Source organism: Sceloporus undulatus, chromosome 9 (genome assembly GCF_019175285.1).
Source record: "Sceloporus undulatus isolate JIND9_A2432 ecotype Alabama chromosome 9, SceUnd_v1.1, whole genome shotgun sequence".
NCBI lineage: Eukaryota > Metazoa > Chordata > Lepidosauria > Squamata > Phrynosomatidae > Sceloporus > Sceloporus undulatus.
Window position 1 is genome coordinate 4,525 of NC_056530.1, and position 24,466 is coordinate 28,990.

A 24,466-nucleotide genomic window follows, 5' to 3' on the forward strand; every position below is an offset into this window, starting at 1 on the left:
GTGATCCTGGGATTGGTAGTTTTTCCAAGGTCTTTTGCCTTCTCTCCCAAAGGAATCTGGGACTCCTAGCTTATGGAATATTGGGATCAGTAGTTTTGCAAGGCCTTTCACCTTTTCATCCAAAGGAATCCCAGGAACGCTATGACTCCTATCCTGGGAATCCTCATCCTATGGAATCCTAGCAATCTTCATCCTATGGAATCCTGGGATTGGTAGTTTTCCCAAGGCCTTTTGCAGTCTCTTCCAAAGGCATCCTGGGAACCCTGTGATTCTTATCTTATGGAATCCTGGGATTGGTAGTTTCCTCAAGGCCTTTCACCTTCTCTTCCTGGTAGTTTTGCAAGGCCTTTCCCCTTTTCTTTCCAATGCCTCACAAGCCTTGCAAAGCCCAGGATCCTGGAGCATGGAGCCAGGGGCAGCTAAAGCAGAACCAAAGTGCATGAAAAACCCCCAAGTGCAGATCCAACTCTGAGACCATTGCTCCCCACTGCCAGCCCTCCCTTGTGCTGGAAACCCCAATGAATGGCCTCTGCCAGCCCTCCCCCTCCATGAGTCACCCTTTCAGCTGCTCAGGCAAAAGAATCCAACTTTCCCAACATAGCCTCAACATGTTCATGGGCCAAACCAAGCTGCAGAGGCCAAAAGAGGGGTGCCAGCCTGGCTTCAGGGCTGCCAAACTGGGACTTTGCAACCTTTTCTGGCAGACTTTGCTGCCCAGGAGGCTGGGAGAGGGTCCCATGCAACCTCTGGGGCCCATATAAATAAAAAAAGGAGGACATTTTGACCCCAAAAATGGCTTGGGGGGGATGAGGACACCCCCATTTTGCCTCCTTGGTCTCTCCCAGCTTCAGAGCCCAGCCTGGGCAGAGGCTGCACAATAGTGGAGCTCTTTGCAACATCAGCTGCTGCTGCAACTGGAGGCAGGGCAAGAAATAAAGAGGGGGAAGGATTTTTTTTGGGGGGGGGGGGCTGCATTTATTTTATTCAATCTTCCTTTGCTTTCAAACCCCTTCGTTGGAAAGTTTTTAACCCCCCTCTTTTTTTTAAGGGAAAAAATATCCCAGCAGCATTGGGAGGAAAAAGCAATTTGAGATAAAAGGGATTTTTAATGTGATTTTTCTTTCTAAGGTTTGGATTGGGAGCCAGTTTTCAATGTGGAAGAAGTCCTAGGGAGGGAAAAATAGAGGGATGAGAAAAGAGGAAGGAGCTTGATTTTTAGATACATTTTTTTAAAAATCTGATTTTTAGCCTGATTTTTTTTAATATATATATATATATAAATTAATTTTGGGGGATTTAAAAATAAAATAAAAATCCTGCCCCCTCCAAAGCATGGAGCAAAGGGAAGAGGCCCCGAGGATGAAGCAACAGCCGGAGGATCATCGAGGTAAATACATTGTCTCTCTTTTCTAAAAGCAGAATAAATGCTTTGAAAATAAAGGAAGGGGATGTTGCAAATTGTTGCCATTCTCAGGGAAAGGGATGCAGAGCAAGGATCTGTAGGAAAAATCATCATCATCATCATCAGGCTTTCTAATCTGTCTCCTCATTTCACCCCAGATCGGTTTTTTTTGGGGGGGGAGGAGATGTGTGATTGTGTGTTTGAAAGTAAAGGAGTGTATGGTGTGGTTGCAGCAACTTATGGGGCTGCTTTTCTCCTCCTTGCATCCCTCTCCTTTCCTCCCTAAAAAAGCAAGAACTCATCGTCTGGCCATTGTGTGTTGTGTGTGTGTGTTGTGCGTGTGTGTAAAAGTAAAAGGGGGTGTATGGTGTGGTTGCAGCAATTTATGGGTCTGCTTTTCTCTCTCATCCCTCTCCTTCCTCCCTAAAAAGCATGAACTCATCTTCTGGCCATTGTGTGTTGTGTGTGAGTGTGTGTTGTAAAAACTAAAGGGGTTATGGTGTGGTTGCAGCAATTTATGGGGCTGCTTTTCTCCTTCCACCCCTCTCATTTCCTCCCTAAAAAGCATGACTCCTCGTCTGGGCATTGTGTGTTGTGTGTGAGTGTGTGTGGTGTGTGTGTGTGTAACAGTAAAGAGGGTGTATATGTGTGGTTTGCGCAGCAATTTATGGGGCTGCTTTTCTCCTTCCACCCTCTCCTTTCCTCCCTAAAAGCATGAACTCTTCGTCTGGCCATTGTGTGTGAGTGTGTGTGTGTGTGTGGTAACAGTAATAAAGAGGTGTATAGTGTGTATGCAGAGCAATTTATGGGGCTGTTTTCTCCTTCCACCCCTCTCCTTTCCCTCCCTAAAAAGCATGAAACTCTTCGTCTGGCCATTGTGTGTGAGGTGTGTGTTGTGTGTGTGTGTAACAGTAAAGAGAGGTGTATAGTGTGGTTGCAGCAATTTATGGTGGCTGTTTTCTCCTTTCACCCCTCTCTTTCCTCCTAAAAAGCATGAACTCCTCGTCTGGCCATTGTGTGTGTTGTGTGTTGTGAGTGTGTGTGTGTTGTATGTGTGTGTAAAAGTAAAGAGGGTGTATAGTGTGGTTGCAGCAACTTATGGGGCTGCCACCTTTCTCCTCCTTCCATCCCTCTCCTTTCCTCCCTAAAAAGCATGAACATCGTCTGGCCATTGTGTGTTGTGTGTGAGGTGTGTGTTTTGTGTGTGTAAAGTAAAGGGGGTGTTAATGGTGTGGTTGCAGCAATTTGTTGGGCTGCTTTTCTCCTTTCACCCCTCTCCTTTCCTCCCTAAAAAGCATGAACTATCCTCGTCTGGCCATTGTGTGTTGTTTGGTGTGGTGTGTGTGTGTGTTGTATGTGTGTGTAAAGTAAAGAGGGTGTTATAGTGTGGTTGCAGCAACTTATGGGGCTGCCTTTCCTCCTTCCATCCTCTCCTTTCCTCCCTAAAAAGCATGAACTCATCGTCTAGCCATTGTGTGTGTGTTGTGTGTGTGTTAAAAGTAAAGGGAGTGTATGGAGTGGCTGCGCAGCAACTATGGGGCTGCCTTTCTCTCCTTCCATCCCTCCCTAAAAGTATAAACTCACTGGCTGGCCATTGTGTGTTGTGTGCAAAAAGGAAGGGGCTGGATGGTGGGGCTGCAGCCAAGTTGTTGGGGCTGCCTTTCTCTTCTTCTTCCCCTCCCTCCCCTTTCCTCCTCCTGCCCCTCCTAAAAAAGCATGAACTCATCGCCTGACCATTGTGTGTGTGTTGAGTGTGAGACTCTGCTTGCTTGGAGGGCAGGGTCTGTGGCCTAGGATTTGCATGGAGGGCTCTTTACAGTGGAAAAAGAAGTCTGAGGATGGAGGAGTGCTATGCAAAGTAAGAGATCACTTTGCTTTCACCTTGGTCCCTTTTGCAGCAAGGGGGACATATATAGGGAAGGCCACACTGATGCTGATTCTGCTTCTTTCCACCCAAAGCATCCCTCTCCTTTCCTTTGCTGTAAAGGAATGACCCCCCCCCCGTAGATACTCCTGGGGCATTCAAGGGGCTTTTATAAATAAGCCCCTTATCTTTCCTCCAGTCCAACCCAACCCTACATTGGCATCTTCCGACAGCTGCCTCCAGGACAGCCACCTGCCCCCTTCCTTGACTTTGTGGGTTGGGTGTCTATTGGGGGGGTCCCCCTTTGGACAAAGATGAGATGCTGTCATTGGACTCCAAGTCCCAGCAGCCCAGAACAGATGGCAAGGATGATACAAACCCCCCCCCCCCCCAGGATGGGATCATGGATGCAAAGGCCTGTTAGGCCCAGTCCCGCTCTTCCTTTCTTTCCGCTTTTGGGATTTCGGAAAGGAAAGATGGTGGGGAGAAAGGAAGGGGTTGGGCCAAGACCCACAATAGAGTCGACTTCTTTGCCACTTGGAGGGAAAAAGTTGGGTGGGGCGGTCCCTTAGTCCTTTAGACACTCCCCGTGGTCTCCATTTGGGTAGGTTTTTTGGAGTTTTGCTAGAATATTTGGGGTGGTTTTATTGCAAGAATTGCAATAAAAAGTGAAGACATTAGGACTTAGGTTCCTTGGACACGGCAAAGTTTGCCACCATCGTGTTGCGTTGTGTGATGGTCCTTACCATTGTCCTCCTCTGATACAGATCTCTCTTCATCTGAAACGCTTGGGCCTAGAAAGTGTTTTGTACTTGCTATTGCTATTTTGGATTTGGGATTGTTTTGGATTTTGGGATTTTCCTAGAATATTTGCCTAGACTGTATGTACTCATGTATAAGTCTAGAAATTTAGGTTTAAAAATTGACCCCAAAAACCTGAGCTGACTTATCCATGGGTCAGTACTCAACTTTAAATCGCATATAGTCAAGTATATGCAGTATATAATATCTCAGCGATAGGATCCCAAGTCTAAATGTGAAATTCATTTATGGTTTGTGTACACCTGATAGGGGACCAGTGTGGTGTAGTAGTTTGAGCATTGGACTAGGGCCCTGGGAGACCAGAGTTCGAATCCTGGCTCAGCCATGGAAACCCACTGGGCAACCTTAGGCAAGCCACACTCTCAGACGCAGAGGATGACCATGGCAAACCTTATCTGAAGAAACGTGCCAAGATAACCTATGATAGTGTGATGGCTAAAAGCAATATTCATTTTTTATTCTATATAACCAATACAGTATCTAGTTTCCCTGCATGTAATGAGAAAAAGACCCAAAAGGCAAACTTAGCCTTAGTAAGAGAAATGCTGAAGAACTGTTACATTACAATAGGTCCCCCTTAGGGTTGCCATAAATTGGAAACGACTTAAAGGCACACTCTGGTTATGGATGGGAGGGTCAGCAATGTCTTTCTGTGACTCATCACTCATATTTTTGTCTGAGGGATATGTGTGGGAGGGTTTTTTGTGCTTGTGGTTTGTTTTCAAAGAAGACTTCTTAAAACCCCTGTTTGCTAAAATCACGTGGGTTTTTAGGGGGGGCTTAAAGTTCTTTTGAAAACTCTGGGGCGGTGAGGTTTTGCCGGCAGGGCGGATGTGCATTTTGCCCTTGATGGTTGCAGTGATAGACTTCTAAAAATAGGACAGTGGTTTGGAGCTCGTGGATATCGGCACAGCCCTCGCCATTGATTTTGAAAACGTTTAATGTGTGAAATACTGTAACTTGGTTTTTGCTCTGGATCTAAGGGGACATGTTGGGTCCGGTTGGCTTCAGGCTCTGGGTCTTGATCCTCCTTTACTCAAAGCTTCTAGAGTGGCCTTCACCAACAAGAGGGACTGGAAATCTAAAAATCCCACTGGAGAAATTGGAACTGAACATCTAGCATTTCCAAAGTCTGGTCCTCCAGATGTTTTGGACTTCGGCTCCCAGAATTCCTGACTGCTGTCCAAGCTGGCTAGGACTTCTGGGGGTTGAAGTCCAAAACACCAGGAGGACCAAAGTTCTCACTCAAGTGGAACTAGCGTTTCTATTTAGGGCATCTGTTTTTTTGTTCTGTATTGCAAATCCAGACAAAGTGGACACGTTATCCACTAGGTCATCTGGCCATGCAAACATAGCCAGGGAACGAGGAAGGAGTCAGTTTCCAGAATATGAAATTGGTAAGTGAGAGGTTAAGGAGAAGAGGAGTGTGGCTTTGCTCGCTTCTGCATCCGCCACAGCATGATCTGGGAGCCAGCCAGCTCAGGCGGGACGGTGAGTTGTCTTATTTTTGGGTCCTGTCCTTTCTGCCAAGTAATGGGTGACTTGGAAAGAAACCCAGGGAGGAAAGCGCAAAGAGAGGAACAGTAAACTTAGAGGGCAAATTAAATAACCTCCAACGTCAATGTTGTATGTTATCGTACCATTAGACTGGAATGATAGCAGTAGAAGTGCGCTGTGTGAGAGGACCCTCCGATCGCTGCTTTAACTCTCATGGCTCCATCCTGGGATTTTTAGTTGTGGCACCGGAGCTCTCAGACAGAGAAGGCTAAAGGTTTCACAGAACTACAAATCCCGCAGTGTTATATAGCATCGAGTTAAAGCCATACCAAACTGCATTAATTTTGCAATGTGTACATGAAGCCTTAAAACAATCTCCTGGCTGATTTTTATGAGGCCTTGTGTGTCATGTCAAGGCTTGTCCTCCATTGGGTTTGAAGATGGAAACTACACAGTCAGTTAAAGGTGAAACAATCCCCTTTCCAAACTTCCTGTTGGTAGCAGACTTCAGAATGTATCTTGGCAATAGCAGGGTGCAAAGTGTCAGGATGTTCTCCTTGAGGTGTCTTTTAGAGTCCACACACATGCTATTCCATGCTTATGTGTTCGGGGGTAAAAAAAAAACCATGACTGTACCTCTTGGGGACCACACTTGTCAAACACTGACAAGACACCATTCACAAAATAGTTCAAAAGTAATCATGTGAATGGCTTTTTAAAAACAAGTAGAGTAAGTATGAGATCCAGCATGGCATAGTGGTTTGAGTGTTGGACTGCAACTCTGGAGACCAAGGTTCGATTCCCCACTCAGCCATGGAAACCCACAGGGTGACCTTGGGCAAGTCGCACTCTCTCAGCCTCAGGGGAAGGCAGTGGTGAACCTCTGAACAAATCTTGCAACAACAACAAAAAAACAAATCCCAAACCCAAACAAGCCATGCTAGATTTGCCTTAGGGTCGCTTAAGTTGGAAACGACTTGAAGGCTCACAAGAACAACATACTGGGCATAGGGGATGCTGGTCCAAGTCAAGATTACAATGGGAAACAAGGGTTTAAGCTCCCCATTACATTCCAATCTGAATCAAACTACTGTACCAACTTAATTCTCAAATACATTTGTACAGTTGTTAAATTTGGCCCTGAGAGGGTTGAATGGGAATATAATATAATATAATATAATATATTTAAAAAGGCTGGTGTAAGCAACAATTTGCAAGGGATAGAGATCAGAAATGCTCAAATGTACCAGATAAATAGGGAGGACTAGAATGCTTGTGACATACCTGTTCAGGTAAGCATCTACATTGCTTGATAGCAGATTTATTTGTTTTGTGAAAGGTGACTTTAAGATTATCCTTGACAAAAGTGCCTGTGTGACTTCTGTCAGTTTTGTTATATTCATGGTTTATGTTTTTGGATCAGCTTTCGAAGTAGAGTGACCCTTAATGTATTACCCAGAAAGCGGAAATGCACCACCCAAGATGACAAGAGGACCAAGATGTGCACCAAATTTGCATGTGCTGATTCATGTGCATAAATGAATGCAAATTTAGAAATAATTCCTGCAATTTAAATAGAAGTGCAAGACGTCTCACCATCATGGGAGAGACTGTAACCTGTTGATCTGTTTACCTGCTCCATCTTGTGTCCAGGATCTGACTGCAAACGGGAAATTCAAAGCTCCAGCTCTTTCTTTTTTGGAGTCCTTGTTGCACTTGGACAGAACAACCTTTCAAGAAAGTAGGGTTAATAGAGGCATGGGTTTTTGGAGTTCAAATCTCATCAGCCGTAGCCAGCACAGCCTAGGAAAAAGAGTAATTGGATCTGCAGTCCAACAGTACCTGGAGCAGAACATGCTTTCCAACAGAGAATGCTTTCAAGCAGAGGATTATTGCCGATCAGTTATGATAATATGGCCACTCTACTTCAAAGTTAGGTACCAGTCTGACATCTGGACAGTTGTAATCCCTGCTCCACTTTGGGGCCACAACAAACTACAATTCCTAGCATTCCATAGCATTGAGCCAGGGCAGTTAAAGCGGTGTCAAACTGGGTTATTTCTGCAGTGTGGATGCAGCCATGGCTTTTTAAAAAAAGAGTAACTTTTTCCATGCTCTGGCTGAAAAAGGAATTTAGAAGAACCCAGCTAACCCTTTCGGACGAACTGTCCCTCTTGCAGGGAAGGCTGAGTCACCCCCAACCTGAGCTTGCAGGGAAATGATGCAGCATGAGATGGCTGCTTTGATTTATTTGCATTTCATTAATTATTTTGGGTTTTTCTGCCAAGCAATCGCAACTTCTGTCCTTGCTGTCTTAAGCTGCCTGGTTCTCAGGCTCGCTGATCAATCCTGAGCTTTTGAAGCAGGACATGCCTTTGCTTTCCTGTTTTGATGATCTCCTGATAACGGAGGCCCAGGCAGGAATGGAATCTGTGGACAGCAGGGTACATCTAGGCAAGCAAGCAGGGTTTCATAGAGGCAGAAGCATCACTGCGGGGGATGCAGGGACACCGTAAGGGGTGTGACACCACTGCTTCCCAAACATCTGTATTTTGGTAGAAATGGGCTGGGGTATTCACCTACATCCCTTTAAAATGTTGAAGCTCAGTGGAAGAGATGGTTTGAGTGGAGCAAGGTTCAGTGGCAGTTTTTTTTTAAAACTGCACATCTTACTAAATTTTCACTCCAGCCACATGAATCTATGTCCATGTAAATACAGTTGTTCCTCCATTTTTGTGGGGGATATGTTCCAGACAACCCCCCCCCAAAATGGAAATTCGCACATATTCAAGCTCTATTCGTTCGAATGGCCTCATGCGCCATAGCATTTTAGCCCTCCACACTTGCCGGTCCATGAAGGACCGAGACCATGGACTCAAAGTCCACGAAAATGGAGGAAGGACTGTACATTTAGGCTGTGTGTATGAAATTGTAATTTAAAGGTATAATTTTAATTTGGCAAGTTGCTTAAGTCAATACTATTGCCATTACATTCAGTAATATACCGGAATTACAGTTTGTGAGTAACATTAGCATGCACAAAAATATTACGGAGGATTCTGTATGGTGTGGTATGGGAGGAGGTCATTGTAGGGAGGTGATACTCTGAGTTACCATACTGGGTGATGCCAACCCTAGTGAAGCCACTACGTAGAAGAGCTGATCAGAGAAGGGTTGTCATGGCCTTTGCCCTGGGGCTGAGAATGTGTGACTTGCCCAAGATCATCCAGTGGGTTTAATGCTGAGCAGGGATTTGAACACGGCTCTCCAGAGTCATAGCCCAACATTCAAACCAACTGATCAACTGGGAAGAGTTGAAGGAGGAGCCGCTGAACTCGTACACCGAAGCACAACTCAACCATAAGGGCACCAAAGGCACCATGCTCCATTTGCAGTTATCTCCACCTAGGGTTGGGAAAGATTCCTTAGGGAATACCTTCTCAGGTCAGAGAAATCTGAATGTGTGAAATGTAGCCTTAGTTGTGTTGCAGGAATAGCCATACAAATGCTAAACTTGTGAGTATGGCGATGAGATGACAAGTTCAGTTTTAACCAGCCATTCTTATACAGTTGGCTCTTATTATATGTGGGCTTACCATCCATGGATTGCCCTGCCCTATTATCCCCAATGGTGGCATGTGCACATGGCCATGCTGATGGCAGCCATGCATGGTGCACCACCCTTGTAAACAATAGGACTCCCACGGTTTTTGGCTTCTGCAGGGAGGTCTGGAACAGAACTCCTGTGGATACAAAGGGCCAACTGTAGTCTGATTCTAAAGGTCCTTCCTGGGCACCAGCTCACTCTGTACGTTTGAAGAAGTAGACCAAGTCTATGAAAGCTTATGTTACAACTTCTTAGTCCCAAAGGTGCTACAAGATCCCTTTGCAAAGTAACATCACTGACCCTGCTACTGTATGTATTTGGTGCTTCTGCCCAACAAATACCTTCTCCCTTTCACAGCTGCAAGGGTGTCAGACAGTCACAGAATAATAAAATATTGAGCTACATTCACAAACAATTTGAGGGTGGAGTGGATGAGTGGATGTAAAGAGGGAATCCTCTTGCAGGTCTTGCTTTCTTGCTGTTTTGGAGGGTGATGTCCAAACGCTGCAAAGAGGCATCAGGTGCCTTGGCAAGGTGTTCCTTCAGCTCCCAGTGCTTTTGGCCTGGGATGCAGCTGTGCCATGATGGAGGATGGTTGATCGGGAGTGACAGACCTTGTAGGGCATCTCGGATTTCCCCACCTGGCTTTCCTTCAAGTATATTTGAACCAAAGAGTAAGCTGATGCTTGGCTCTCCCACCCTGGGAATCGAAGTCTGCTGTTCAGGCGTGCCAAAGCATAGGTACGAAATGGCTTCTGCCCTCTTGCAACCCCACTCCTGGCCTCTATATTTTAAAAATGCATCTCCAGGGTGTGTATTTGTGAGCCTATCTGCATAGGCTCACAGAGACCATCCACCCACCATTTTGTACTCAAATTTTATATAGGGTTCCCTCAGGGTTCCTCTCTCTTTTTCTTTTCTTAAAAACCACTCTCCTTTTAGTCATTGTACTCTGCTCCCCCTATGCTTACTGGTAGAACAGTGCTGTCAACCAGAAACATACTTTTTGTGTGCATTTTGTCATAGAATTGAAACGGTACATCTCTGATTTGCAGAGGTTAGTTCAGGTCAGATGAAAGAAGGTCCCTTTTCACAGGGCAAATGCAAATGCATTTGACTTAAGAACTTCCCCTGTTTTTGCAATGAGTTGAGGGGCTACTGACTTTGATGGTTAGATGAAACATGTGCAGGAGAAGACCATCAAGAGCTAAGAACCACAATGGCAACGTGGCGTAATGAGAAAGGCTACAGCTTAGTGGTGGATGCATGCAAAAGGTACCAGGTTTAAAGTAATTTGTTGTCTTGGCTCCTTCTTTGCAACATTGGCAGCTCAATGAGTGACGAAGAATCATTCCTTTACTCCAAGCAAAATAAATGAATAAACAAGCACACAATTTTAATTACAGTCCTTGAGGGGTTTAAAATGATGACTGATTCCTTACATGTTTGGCAAAGAGCAAAATAGTAATCGGTGTTTATAAGACGAGCTCTTAGACTTTGAGTCACTTCTGTCTGTGATTGGTTTAGGGATGTATAGCATGGATTTGGTTTGATTTTTTAAAATCCATAAACTTTAAGGCCTGTTACAGACTGCCAAAATAAAGCTGCTTCGGGTCTCTTTGGAGGGATGCTATTTAAATGATGCATGCATCCTAAGAATCCGGAAGCTGCACTAAAGCTGCACTCCGGTGCTTAGGAATGGAGTGTGGCTTTGGCACGACCTCCGGACTCTTAGGACCCATGCATCATTTAAACAGCATACCTCCAAAGAGACCCGAAGCAGCTTTATTTTGCCAGTCTGTAACAGGCCTAAGGGTGGATTTCTGCTTTTTGGTCAATTAGACGCTTCAAATCCCAGGATTCCCTAGGATGGATTATTTCATTATTTCTCCAGTGCAGATGCACCCTTGGCACAGGTTTGGCACAGATGGCATTATGGAATTTACTTTGGAAAGAGAGGAAAAGTGAGCCAAAGTTTAGCACCCAGATGGAACTGGACAATGTTACAAAAGTGACAGAGGAGTTATCACATGAAGGAGATTGGGAGTTTATCCCGTGAATATCTTGGGCAAATCACATAATTACAAACAAACAAACAAACAAACAATAATTTATTACGGCACACGGCCAGCACAAAATAATAAAATGTTTACAAGAATTACATTGCATTGCATCCATTGGAAACACATAATTACACGAAATAATTTCACACGCCGCCGCACAAAACCCATCATTAAAGTGGTCACAAAGAAGCATTCCACGCGCATCTTTTTACTTCCAGGGTTTCCGCGACAATGCATTTCCGACATCATTTTATCGGGACAATTACTCGCCCTTTTTGCTTCATTTGCAGGATGCTTTAAATGCGCTTGAATCTCTTGAATGCCAAAATTAGCCCCAGTGTGATCAATTCCTATGTGTCGTCTTCCAACAGTCCTGTTCCTGGAGGAAAAGACTGGGATTCAGATGGCTAAAATCTGATTCTAGGTGTGGCAAAAGAGAGTCGGGAACTTGCTTCCCGAATCTTGGAAACAATGCTTTGGTTGTTTATTTTCCTTGCGCCGGCCCATCCCAAGGCACAGCAACCAGTTTCCTGATTCTTTCCAAGTCCCAGAGATGGACATGAGTGCTTTCCTCTTCCATAATGAAATCTACAGTGTTTTCTTTTCCCCTGCCCTATCTCTCAGGAGTAACTCCACCCTGTCTGGCATGCCCTGAGCCCGCTGCATGCCCCATTAAACACACCCAATGCTCAAATACACTTCCTGCAGATTAACTCAGCAAGTGTATCTTTTCACACCTGGCTGGGAACACCTGCCATGTAATCGGTCAGCCTTGCCTGAAGCGGAAGGGCTCTCTGAACTTCCAAGGAGGAAGCCTACTCAGTCTTACGTGTTCCCAGCTCATGGTTCTCCTTTTCCTTTGGGAAGTCCCCTGTTCGAGTCTTGCCCTGGGTAGGAAATACCAGGAGAGTTTGTGGAGGAGAAAGCAGCAAGGCGGAATGGGTTAAGCATCCTCTCTGGTCCCATTTGCCTTAAGTAAGTAATGCGCCTTTCTGCTTGTACGTTGTTCAGTGAAAACAGGATTGGAGACCTTAGGCTGGTTGAAGCAGTGTGTAATTCTGCATGACTTATTTATTGCGTTAGTTACATTAACATTGTGAGTTTTCTCCAGTGAGCTCAAAGCGGTGCACGTCAGTGGGATGTGGTGTCTGTGATCCAGTGCTATTTTGAAAGCCATAGGTTACCGGTCTATGGAGAGTTTTGAGGAGAGAAACAGTTGTCCTTAAGTAGGCACAAATATAGCACCAGTCCCTGACATGTTGTGTATGTGTGGCCTTCAAGGTTTCCCAATATTAACCTGTTGTTGATGATGATGTGTGCCTTCAAGTTATTTCTAAATTATGTCAACACTAGGGAAAGCCTGTCACAGGGTTTTCTTGACAAGGTTTGTTTGGAGGGGTTTTAGTCCATGCTCCCTCTGAGGCTGAGAGAGTGTGACTTGCCTACGATTGGTTTCCATGGTCAAGTGAGGATTTGAACCTTGGTCTCCAGAGTCCTAATCCAACACTCAGACTACTACACCATGTTGGCAACTGTCTCCACCTGGGATGGGGAACCTCTGGGTTTAAGGCTGTATCTGGTCCTCTGGACTTTCCCACGTGGCCACATTCCCTTCTCTATGGCACATTTTGTCATTCCTAGCTTTTATACATGTCTCTTCCCCGACATTTTAAAGCAATTGTTAGAGGGCATCCATTTCCCCATTTAGCAGGTTTATGAATGGAAGCATCTCCAGCACATGCCACCCTGGCATGCAGATTGTGTTGAGAGTGTTGCATTGGCCTATATTTTTGTATAAAAAGGAGGAGGTCAGTATCAGAGCTGCAAATACATTTTTGCATATCACCATCCCGGCAATTTTTATTACCATGCCCATCCGCAGAAAACGCGTGCCAACGGGGAAATAAGAAAACCCAGCTACTTTGCAGACGTGTTGGGACAAGCAAAGGGATAACCTATGTTATATCTTTGTCCAGCCCTTCTATTTGTAGCTGGGCAGGATACTGGCTTATCCCTAATTCCTAACCCTAAGCCAGCATGTCCCATTTGCAGCTTCGCATAGGAATAAAATGAGTCAGGAGGGCATGGGGCACTAATCTAGCATGCTGGGCTTCCAAGGCTGCTCAGGAGTGAAGGCTGAAAGAGTGGGGCTTGTTTCGTGAAGGGCTAAGGGGCAGAACCAGATAACAGCAATCCCTTGAAGGTTGGGGAACTTGTTATCACAGGAGCCTTGAGCAGAATGGGTCTTCGAGGCTGTCTCTGGGCAGGAAAGAGGACCAAAGAGATTAGCTGGAAAATAAACAGCAAGAGCTGGAAAGCTGAGGGTCAGAGAAGTATTTTGGATAAATATTTCTCTATGGCCATGTTCTAGAAAGAGTTTTATTCCTGATGTTTCACCAGCATCTGTGGCTGGCATCTTTAGAGAATGCAACAAAGCTTCAGTTAGTGCTGGAGGCTGGAAAAGTACTTTACTGGCCTGCAACTCCCAGACTCCTTCAACCAGCAAGACCAGTAGCCATAGTATCTTGGAATCAGAGTCCAAAAAAGTAAATATGGTAAACTCTGGTTAAGTCAGGTAGTGGTGAACTAAAGGGAATGGATAGTCCGACTTGACAAAAGAGAGCTTTCTCCATTCCTAAGGTGGCCATTGATTCTTAAAGTGACCATTGTACGGAAGAGGGCCTTAAAGTGCAACAGATTAATTAATTTAACAACAGTGAACCCTAACCATTTGTGCCAAGACTGGCATGTGTGCCACTTGGCATTTCATCCAGTCTAGCACCTTTAAGACCCAGTGTGTAGATGCCCATGGTGCGTTGGCAGCATGAGGACAAAGGGCATTGGGAAACTCAGCTTGACATGATTTATTAAGAACCCACTCCATCCTTTTCTTATCTGTTTCTCTTTTGTTATTATCTCTCTCCTCTGTTCTGCAGTCACCTAGGCCGAAGGGCAGTGGCAGGTGGGGTCCATTCAAGATAATGGAGTGGACAGTGGGTCACCAGTGGTGCATACCCTCCAACATTTCAGAGATGAAAATTGGGGCTTGTGTGGCCAAGCAACATCAGAGTGTGGTCATGGTGGCAATAGTTTTCAGTGACACAAAAGCTATGAGGGGCTGCAGCAGCTTGCTTTTGCTTTGAGTCTACAGCGAAGGGCAAGATCCTGCCCCTTCTCTCTGCTCTTCTAATTGAGTACAAACTATTTTTGCACTTTGAACTCCCATTTGCAGCAACTAAAATAAAGATGATGACAAAGGGGGAAGGTGGGAGGAGGAATGAGAAATTGGGACATTTCAAAAGCAGCTGAAAAATTGGATGCGAGGGAATTAATCGGGACTCTTTTTCCTGAATTGAGACGGCTGGAGGGTATAAAAGTGGAGCCAAGACTAGAGGTCTGAAGGGTAGGAACTGCTACCCATGGACTTCATATCACTCCTAGCCCAGGTTTTGTGGCCCCTGAAGTCCCTCTAGAGATTGCAAAGCCTCTGGCACAATTTTTTTTAAATCCCTGGGACAATTTTGATGGAAGCCCCAAATCTGTCCAAAACACCCATAAAAGTGGCAAGTTAACTCACACACTTCCCCAAAGTCCCCATCCCACTCAAGAAATCCTTAGTAGGTTGAAAATGGTAGAACATAGCAGTTGGAAGTGATGTTGGCCTCCACTACGTACATAATTACCCATCCTTGATAGAGAGTTTTCTACTCAAACTCTCCACTTGTAGGACCTCTGAATGTTGTTGGGTTGCTGCAACTCACATTAGCCTGAGCAGAACAGCAAATAGCAAGCATGCTGGGACTTGGAATTCATCACCATTTGAAGAACCAGCATGTGTCTGTCCTAACCTAAAATTAATTAAACTAAAGATTAGTATCTTGCCCTGCTTCCCAAGCACTGGATTCTGTCACAATTGAGTCTGAGTTGACAGAAAAGACCACAGAGGCTTCAGAAATGTTGTCTCTCTGGTCCTCCAAATGAAGCTTCCCAGGAAATAATCAACCTTGAGAAATGACGTTTGGAGACCACATCAAGGCTGCAAGCAAATTAACATGCTTTCCCTGGACCTTGCCAAAAACTAATACGGCTTTCCTAGACCACATGAAAGGTGCCAAGAATTCAGGCTCCTCAGACCATGCAAAATATTAATATATTTACACACTTAGTCACCTCACTTGAACACACACACACACACACACACACACACACAAACATCCATGGTCACTCAGTCCACATTTAATTTTTAAAGCGCTTTCAAAAGTCATTTTAAAACTCAGGTTGAATGGGGTCCTTAGGAAGTGCAAAGGCATTTATACTTTTTCAGATGTTTTTAAAAACGAAAAGAATTTATATTTTCATTAAAATGATTTTAGATAGATATTGTGACCATAAGTACACTAATGTCAACGGACACTATATGGGAGAACTTAGGACTTTGGGTGGCACACAACAGCAAGAGTATAGCCCCCTGTGCCCTGTCCAGAAAGGGACATACACATGTTTAAGCTTCAGTTACATGTGTTGGCATATACAGTATTTATGTTACAAATACATGTTACACATGTGCAACATGCAAATTACATTTGTAAAATTTGGTTGTATGTTACAGATACATACATTGGTGTCTTACACTTACATGTGGGCACAACACTAATAGGATGCCAACCACTGGTTGCAAATCATGGCTTTGCAAAAACATCAACAACCCTATTTCAGCTCTCTCAGCTTCCTTGACTGTCTTCTCCCTAACTCTCTTCTTTGCCCTGCAATTGGCACTGGAGTGGTGAAAGAAATACAGCCCAAGACCTCTGTCTAGATGGGAAAATGTAGCTCTCTTCCCCAGACTTGCCTTGTTGAATCTCGGTGACCCACCGGCTGCTCCCACTGGCTGTTTAACCTTGGAATGATGAGTAGGTTTGTTTTTGAATCTCCCAAAAGCCATCCTTCCTCCCTTCCCCATTCTATTCTTAGACCTTATTATAGAAAGATGAAGTCGGTGGGAGCCCAGCCTTCTGCTTGTCCTGCATCTCCTTCCAGCAAAACTCTCTCCAGACCTTTCTGTTTGCCACGATTCACGTTAGCTGATCTGGAACACATACCAATCCTTGTTTGGTCCTGACAATGATGAATATGGGCTCGGGTTTCCATCTTGCCTTCGAAAGGCAGGGAGTGCAAGTTTCCCTTTTCATGCCAGTGCCAAGGAATATGACTTTCCCCTTCTTGGACTTTAGAGCAGGATGCTTATCTGGCACCGAGTGGTTAAGAATTCCAGGCTTCTTGGATGCAAGGAGTGTGATCCATAGGCAGGCAATGGGACTTAGAAGATGGACAATGCAAATGGTCAGTGAGTCTCAAACTCTGGTCTTCCGGGTGTTTTGAACTTCATCTCCCAAAAGCCTCAGCCATCTTGGTCAATGGTCTAGGATTCTGGGAACCAAAGTCCAAAACACCCGAAAGACCAGTTTGGGAATCACTGTAAGTGGGGAATCTCTTGCAACCGGAGGACTAGGTTCACCTTTGGAGAAATTCCCAGGGACCACATTCCCTGATTTAATTCTTATAAGGGTAGCTCTAAATTGTTTTAATACTGTGAATGGTTTAATTCTATTTCAATGGTTGCTTGTTGTATATTTTTAGCTGCGTCGTTTGTTTTTAAAACTGTAAGCTGCCCCGAGTCCTAATTTTGGGATCAAGGTGGGATGCAAATAAATATAATAACAACTCCCAGAATCCATCCACCAACATGACCACTGGCAGGGGATTCTGTGAGTTGCAGTCCTGTATGTGATTTTTCTAAGCTCTGGTCTGGCTGGAAATGGAGTGGTTGCCTGTGTGCATAGGGCCTCTTTGCCATACTTGGAGACATGTGAGATAACATCTGCACACTGCACTGCAACCATCTGTGCAGCCAGAGGGTAGGTTAAACTGGACACTGAAGTGGTTGGCCTCCCATGCTCTCTGTTTCTCTTTCTCTCTCTTTCGAGGGAAGACAAAGCTTAAGTAGGAAAAAGTCAACATTTCCTTACCAAAATTTATCCCTTGCCACTGCCTACAGAACTGGAGGCAAGAATGGGTTTGCCTTTCATGTTTGATCAGAGTTTATGAAACCTTGCTTAAAAGTCATTGCTTTAAGGGTTTCTCTCAGCAACTTGGGATGTAATTTGTCACTAATTTTCCTTCTCAAAGGAAACGAGTAATTTTAGCAATTGTATTCCCCGCTGCAAGAAAGACTCCGAAGCCTATTTTTCGAAGTATATTCACAACCCAGGGCTTATTCTGCGCCAAAATTGCACTCAGCTGTTTTGGGCAGGAAACAGCCTTTTCTGTGCATAAAATAGCATTTCTGCATGGTTTATCCAAATCAGCCATGTGCAAATGTTGTGTGGTATGGCCCAACTGCAGCATTTTCTGTGCAGGAAACAGGTTTTTTTCCCCCCTACATAGAAAAATGGTATTTTCCTATTTTATGATATGTTGTGATTTTATCACTTTTGCTGCTTTTGATTTTAGATTGTACGCCACAGTCAGGTTTTATCTGTATTTTGATTGATGACTATGTAAAGCACCGTGTAAACATATGGTGCTATATAAATAAACTTTAATAATAATGATGATGGTAATAATAATAATAATAATAATAATAATAATTTTTGCCAGCAGAGATATTATCTGTGCTGAAAAAAGCTGCTTTCCGCATAGAAAACACTGTCTTCTGTGCAAAACAGCCATGTGAGAATTTTGCTCTCAACCAATCCCAAACTGTGAAGTTTCTTCTCATTCCCAGCTTCTTCTCATCATGGTTTCTTGATACTCCAAACATGTTTTTTTAATTTATTATTTTTTAATATTTTCAAACACTTTTCCCACTGCTACCAGCAAGAGGTATGCAAGTCAAACCCATAAGATTGCATACATAATGAGGGAAAACAACAGCCCAGTGCCAGAGCACAGGCTTTACATGTAGACGGTCCCAGGTTCAATCCTCAGTACTTCCAGACATGGCTGGGTGAGAATCCTGTTTTAAATCCTGGAAACGGCATTGTCTGTGGTTCATGATTTGGACAACAACCTCCAGAATCTGCCCTGGGTTTCTGGGAGTTAATGTTGGGGATGTAAACAATGGCCTGTTACAGACTGCCAAAATAAAGCTGCTTCAGGTCTCTTTGGAGGTATGCTGTTTAAATGATGCATGGGTCCTAAGAGTCCGGAGGTCGCGCCAAAGCCACACTCCATTCCTAAGCACTGGAATGCAGCTTTGGCACAGCTTCCAGATTCTTAGGATGCATGCATCATTTAAACAGCATACCTCCAAAGAGCCCCGAAGCAGCTTTATTTTGGCAGTCTGTAACAGGCCAATATTTCCACATTTTTTCATACTTTGCAAGAAAGGGTATTTTGACATGCTGAGCAACGTTGAGAACCCCAGGTATAAACTATACAGACCAAAGGTCTGGCTCAGTAGAAAGCAGTTTCCTAGTACAAATCTCAGCCCCACCATCTCTCATGATGAGCAATCTCAGTGTCCAGATGCTTCTATCTTTGGGTTTGGCTGCCTTATATTTTGGAGGCTGGATTTAAGACAATCAGATTGAGAACTGCATTTACATTGAGAATGGCATCTGAATCACGTTTCTCAGGTCCCGCAGCCGATTTCAAACAGGTGTCACACTTGAGCCAGGTGGATCCGAGAACCTCACTGCAAAATGCGCAATGGCAGCCTCTTCCCCAGAGATACAGTGCCACAAGATTCCAATTGCATCAATGTTTCAGCAGCTTTCACCACTGAGGGCAGAACCCACTGCAAACCTAGAAGGCAGCAATTGAATGTTGATGCTTTGATGGAAATCCAACCAAACAGGGAGGTAGCCAGGATTTTAGGAAGGGGTGGGGTCCAGACTAAGTGCCACCATTATAATGGGGCTTGGGCGCAGCAGCACAGCAGCACATGCCATTTGTTTTTCTAATGGAAGGAGGGTCCGGACCCCTCGGACACCCCCCCCCTTGGCTATGTCCCTGACCAAACGCACATCTGCATACTCCCTGGAACTGGAACATTAGGTGCTTTCTAATGGTTAGCAAAAACTGCTTAAAGAAAGGAAAACCCTCTTTCTTCTGAAGTGTTTACTTCCAAAATGGTGAAGAAGTTCCAATCAGGCCTTAGGAGCAAGAGAAATAGATAGAGAACAAGTGGTACAGAACAACCTCTCTCCACAAGTGGGCTTTGTAGGAACAAAATGATTTTCAAAGCCAAATCCATCCGCTTTCAGGGATCTGTCGAATGCAAAGCTGACATCCAAGGCTGACAAGGAATCAAAAGAGACAAATCGCCCAGTTTGGAGACGTAGCTCTTGAAAGAGAAGGGATGACAGCGTCGCCTAGATAGCACATTTGTAGCATTTGCTCAGCTGACAAATGTAGCTGCCACCCAGAGAAAGAACAATTCCCAGGATGGGAGGGGAGGGTGCACCAAGAAATGCACACACACACTGAAGACAGTCCACACTTGAATTGGGGTCTTGGCCCTGTGTCATGTGGATGGGTGCCGAGATGGCACTGGAAAACTAGTTCATTTCGCCCATGTAGACGTGCTCTGTTGCTATTAGGGCTGTGATATTTTTTGCCAGCTTGCTATCAGATATCACAGTAGCGCATGGCTAAATTGTGACATTGCATACTACAAAGATGTATTAATGGCCACTAGTTAGCAAGGGACATGATAAATTAATGGAAGATAAGGCTCCCAGTGGTTTGCAAATTCTTTCACTTTCAGAAGGCAATATGCTGGGAAGTATGAGTGGCAGGCTGCTATTATTTCTCCTATGTCCTATATACGGGTTTCCCATAAGCTTGTGTGGTTGAGCCAAATATTGGACTAGGTGAGTCATCGGTTTTGATTCAGCAGAGTTCATTCACATTTGAACAGAGACATAACTTTACTGGCGCATGATGCCGTTTTAAGTGTTGTGATTCCATCCTCTGAAATCCTGAGATTTGTAGCTTGTAATTGGAATTTGGAACTTGGAGTTCTCTGTAAGATTGCTCTGGTGCTTTAATTCATGCCCTACTTACATTTCCCCTAAAGACTGACTAATTCCAATATTAGGGTTGCCTTAAACTTCCTGCAAAGACTGGTTGATCTTCTGCAAATCTAAGGTAACTACTGTATAAGCCTTTGGCTCTTTCTTTCATTACTCCTTGGACCTGTCCTGGTTACAGTCCCAGTAGCACTCTGCTAACTCAGTTTGTTGTCAATGGGAGTGTTTGACTAATGGTTGAGGAGATGTTTTTTGGCTCCACCTCAATAAAGTGCCATTATTAAGGAGAAGAAGGTGTGTGCAAGATTGGTATCAAGCATTTGGATGCAGGTGAATATTCACAACTGAATACTCATGCTTCTAAAGCAGGTCAGTTGAGTTATTCTTGGCTTGTCCTGCTCCAGATGCAAGGTTTGCTTGGCAAGAGCTGTTTATAGGGGGTTTGCCATTGCCTTACCCTAAGGCTGAGAGAGTGTGACTTGCCCAAGGTTTCCCAGTGGGTTTCATGGCTGAGCAAGGTAATTGAAACCAAGAGCAGGGATGGGACATCAGGGACCTTTCAAATGTTATTGGGTTGTTGGGCACCTTTACAAGGATGGGGGTCACTTTTTCACTTTCAGCGTATACTATGGCCCATCATGGCACTACCTTTTGGTGGTGGGGATGGATTGCATGATTCTGTAAGTTAAGAGGCTGTGCCGCTGGTAACACTAGAGCTCCAGTGTCCAGCTTGTGTGGCCGTCCAAGTGTCGTTATACTACAACTCCCAACAGCATGAGCCACATGGCATGGGGTGAGGAGTTAATGGGAGTTGTAATTAATAAATATTGGGGGGGGGGCTTTTTATCCCTTCTGCAAATAAGCAGTTGCTGTGTGCTTTCAGTTTGTTTTTCTGACTTTTGGTAATCCTATCTATCACGGGGTTTTCTTGGTAAGCTTTGTTCAGAGGAGCTTTTCCGTTGCCTTCCTCTGAGGCTGAGCATGTGTGACTTGTCCAAGGTCACCCTGTGGGTTTGTGTGGCTGAGCAGGGATTTCAACCCTGGTCTCCAGTCATATACAGGCACTCAAACCACTAGGCCATGCTGGCTCTCACACCTCTGTGGTAATAAAAGGGGTTAAATCCCCCATCATTCCACAGTGTAGCAAAAGCTAGTCTCTTTGCTATGATACCTCTAGGGAGATGCATCAATTTCAATACCAAACAGCCTCCCATCTCACTTAGCTTCTCACTTGGGGGTTGCAATTACTACCTTGGTGCATTCCCTTTAGAAGAAAGGGTTCTTCCATTCACAAATTGTCCAGGGCCCCCTAAAATCAACCCAAGGATGTCATTTTGTTGGTTGCAGAGAGACAGCATAATGTCGCTCAGGCAATTGCCTCTACTTATTGCCAGGGAAAGACCATAAGGGTTGAGCTGGGTGAAAGCATCTATTTTAAGCATCTAATCTTTATTTCAGAAGCACTCTGTTGGAGATTCAGCCGCTTCTGACTGCTGTGGTTTAATTGAGCCCCACTAAATTTGGTATCGTCATATTCCCCGCATTCGCCAAAGGAGTGTTGATCTGATTATCTGAATATGCCATTAGGGGAATCTTGAGTGTGCACTTAGAAATGTTAGCCTTTCTCGTAAAGGAGAAAAGCATGAAAGGCATGTTTACAAATCTGAGGCACCTTCACACTACACAGTTATTCCATCGTGATTCCACCTCGATAGCCATGATATGATAACATCCTACTGAATCTGCAGTTTAGGGAAATGTCAATAGAATTCTCTGTTGGAGAGCTTTAGTGCTTTCCCAGACTACAAATCCCATCCTCTCCCTCTCTATTTTATTGAAACATAGGAGCTTATTGCACAGCCATATATAAGCTGTCTTCCGGCTTCAGTTCTGGATCCGGGATGCCCCCGGATGTTATCAGGCCTAAATTGTCACCGATTTAAATGCAATGCCACCACCCAGATGCATCCCGGGGTCAAAGCCTCATTCAGCTGGTCCATTTTTGAAGTCAGAAGCTTCCCGACTTCGAAAAAAGACTATGGGCCACATATCCACTACAGAGATTTTCCTTGCAAAAAGAAGGCGGAGGGAAGAATTTGGTCCTTCTCCCTCACCACTTTATGAAAGATGTTAGGAAGGGTTACTAAACCCTCACCCACAGCCTGAAGTGGTACTGCCCAGATGCAGTTGGCCACTATTTGAGAACTGGCCCTCAGTGCTCAACCACACTAAAAATGGAGGGGGGGGTATGTATGCTGTGTCTGTGTTTCATCTCTATTGAAACACAAACTCCAGTTTCAGGGATTAAATCCTTGCCAACTGTATAGTGTGGGAACATTCCCACACTTTCCCCCCTTAGTTGTTATGTTTGCCCGTTGTAGGCTTTTCTGTGATTCCCCATCATTACCAACACCACTCTATGAGTTCACAGAAGGATATAACTCTGTGTGTGCTGGATGCATTTCTTCTTCAAATGTATGTCTTTCCTGAGTTACAGGGCAAAACTCCTCATTTCTGTAATCTGCAAAGGCTGCCGTAAAGTAGGGGTCATTAAAAGTGTGGGCCACATATGGACCCCAAAGCCAGTTTTTGTAACCCCCAAAACAGAATGCTGTAATGTTTCCTATGCTAACAAAAAACGCCAACAGCCCCAAAACAATAAAATGTGTTGTTTTTCTCCCCTGTTCATGGAGAATGCACAATGACCCTCCAAGGAAATTCCAGTGGGGTATAAAAATGTTCCATATCCATGATGTTTGTACAGAATCAAGTGTGACGTATCCATCCATCCAGAGCCAGAATTTCAGTGCCCCTACTCCCAAAACAATGAGAGCTTGACACTTCCGTCTTACTGGATCATGGTTTGCAAAAAAGTTGGCAACATGGGACATTTATTGTCACGATATATTATGCTGGCTGAGACGCAACAGTACTGCAGTGGCAAAACACAGTGGATCTATTGGGACATGGTTTGTCCCAGACATTGTTTTGTATATGAGGGGAGGGATCTTGTACAATGCAAATAGCTGAAATTTGGGAATATTATGTATGGTGTGTAACTTCAGTTCACCTGATGACTTATGATGACCCCATGTGTCTCATAGGGATTTCTTAAGCAAGGAACATTGGCATACCTCAGGGATGGGAAGCATGTGGTCTTCCAGATGTTGCTGGATTGTCCTCCAACCTTGCTGCACCATTGGCTATAAGGTTGATGGGAGCTGCAGTCCAACATCTGGAAGGGCACATGTTCCCCATTTCTGGCCTTAATCCTATTCCAGATCAGTGGAATTTGCCAAGTTGTCTTTGGGTCTACTCTAGTTGGGACTAGCAATTGAATCTGGACCATTATTTACAGTTGCGCAAGTGGCAATAGGTCTGGTTGTTTGTGGATTTTGCATTGTGTCTCATCCTAGCCAGGGATGACACTGTTCATAGCATCTTTGGCAGAATATTGTTGAATTTCTTGTTTGGCATTTAGAGTCTGGCCTTGAACTACTATGCTTGTGACTGAGTCCAAAGGCCAAACTGGGACTTGGTGCACTAAAACGTTGGGTAAAGAAAGCACAAAACCACAAGCCTGTTTGGTGCAAGCGCAAGAGGGTTAAGGCTGCAGTCAGAGCTGGGAAACTGCTGGGTTTTGTATTATCAAAACTGAGGGATCAGCCGTTGTTGTGTTTCTTAATCCCAGCAATCCAAGGTGCAACCTGAAGCCTGCATAGCACTGAGCGGAGCTAAATCCAGTTAATAACTCTGCTGTCTCCTCCTTTGCTCCATTTTAAGACTGTGTCCAAATGCAGACCTTGTGGCTTCGCTGTCAAGCAAGGTCCTTCCATTTGCCTCCTCCAGTCCTCTGTTTGTTTAGCATCCACCTTGATGAAGATGCTGGAGAAATTCAAAGCCCACCTATATACTCCGTTGTCATATTTTGAATGGTCCCAATAAAGGTGCTGTCTGAAAATGATATTTTTTTCTCACTTGTGGAGCAACAGGACCTCATTTTTCTTTTTGAGCAGTAGCCCAATGTTTTCTACTCTGGTCGGCAGCTGCTCTCCAGGGTCACAGGAAGACACAGAGTCTTTTCATCTTGTTGTTATTTATTCCCCACCCATTTTTTTTCTCTTTTTATACTGGAGATGCTTGGGAACTTCTGCAAATATTCCACCTCTTCCTCAA

At 44.5% G+C, this 24,466-nt stretch overlaps 1 protein-coding gene across 5 annotated transcripts in view; it reads left to right on the forward strand.

Annotated features, from left to right (window-relative positions):
- The first annotated feature begins 875 nt into the window (after positions 1 to 875).
- The window catches only part of MAP7D1 (MAP7 domain containing 1), a 65,910-nt gene continuing 42,319 nt past the window's right edge, over positions 876 to 24,466 (forward strand). For 3 of the 5 annotated variants that reach the window (XM_042439795.1, XM_042439797.1, XM_042439800.1), the window contains exon 1: positions 5,433 to 5,579. In XM_042439795.1, coding sequence (XP_042295729.1) covers positions 5,477 to 5,579 — 103 coding nt within the window. In that variant the 5' untranslated portion in view covers positions 5,433 to 5,476. Of the gene's footprint in view, positions 1,388 to 3,155; positions 3,261 to 5,432; positions 5,580 to 24,466 lie in introns of those variants that run through there. The other 2 variants (XM_042439798.1, XM_042439799.1) reach the window with 2 other exon arrangements.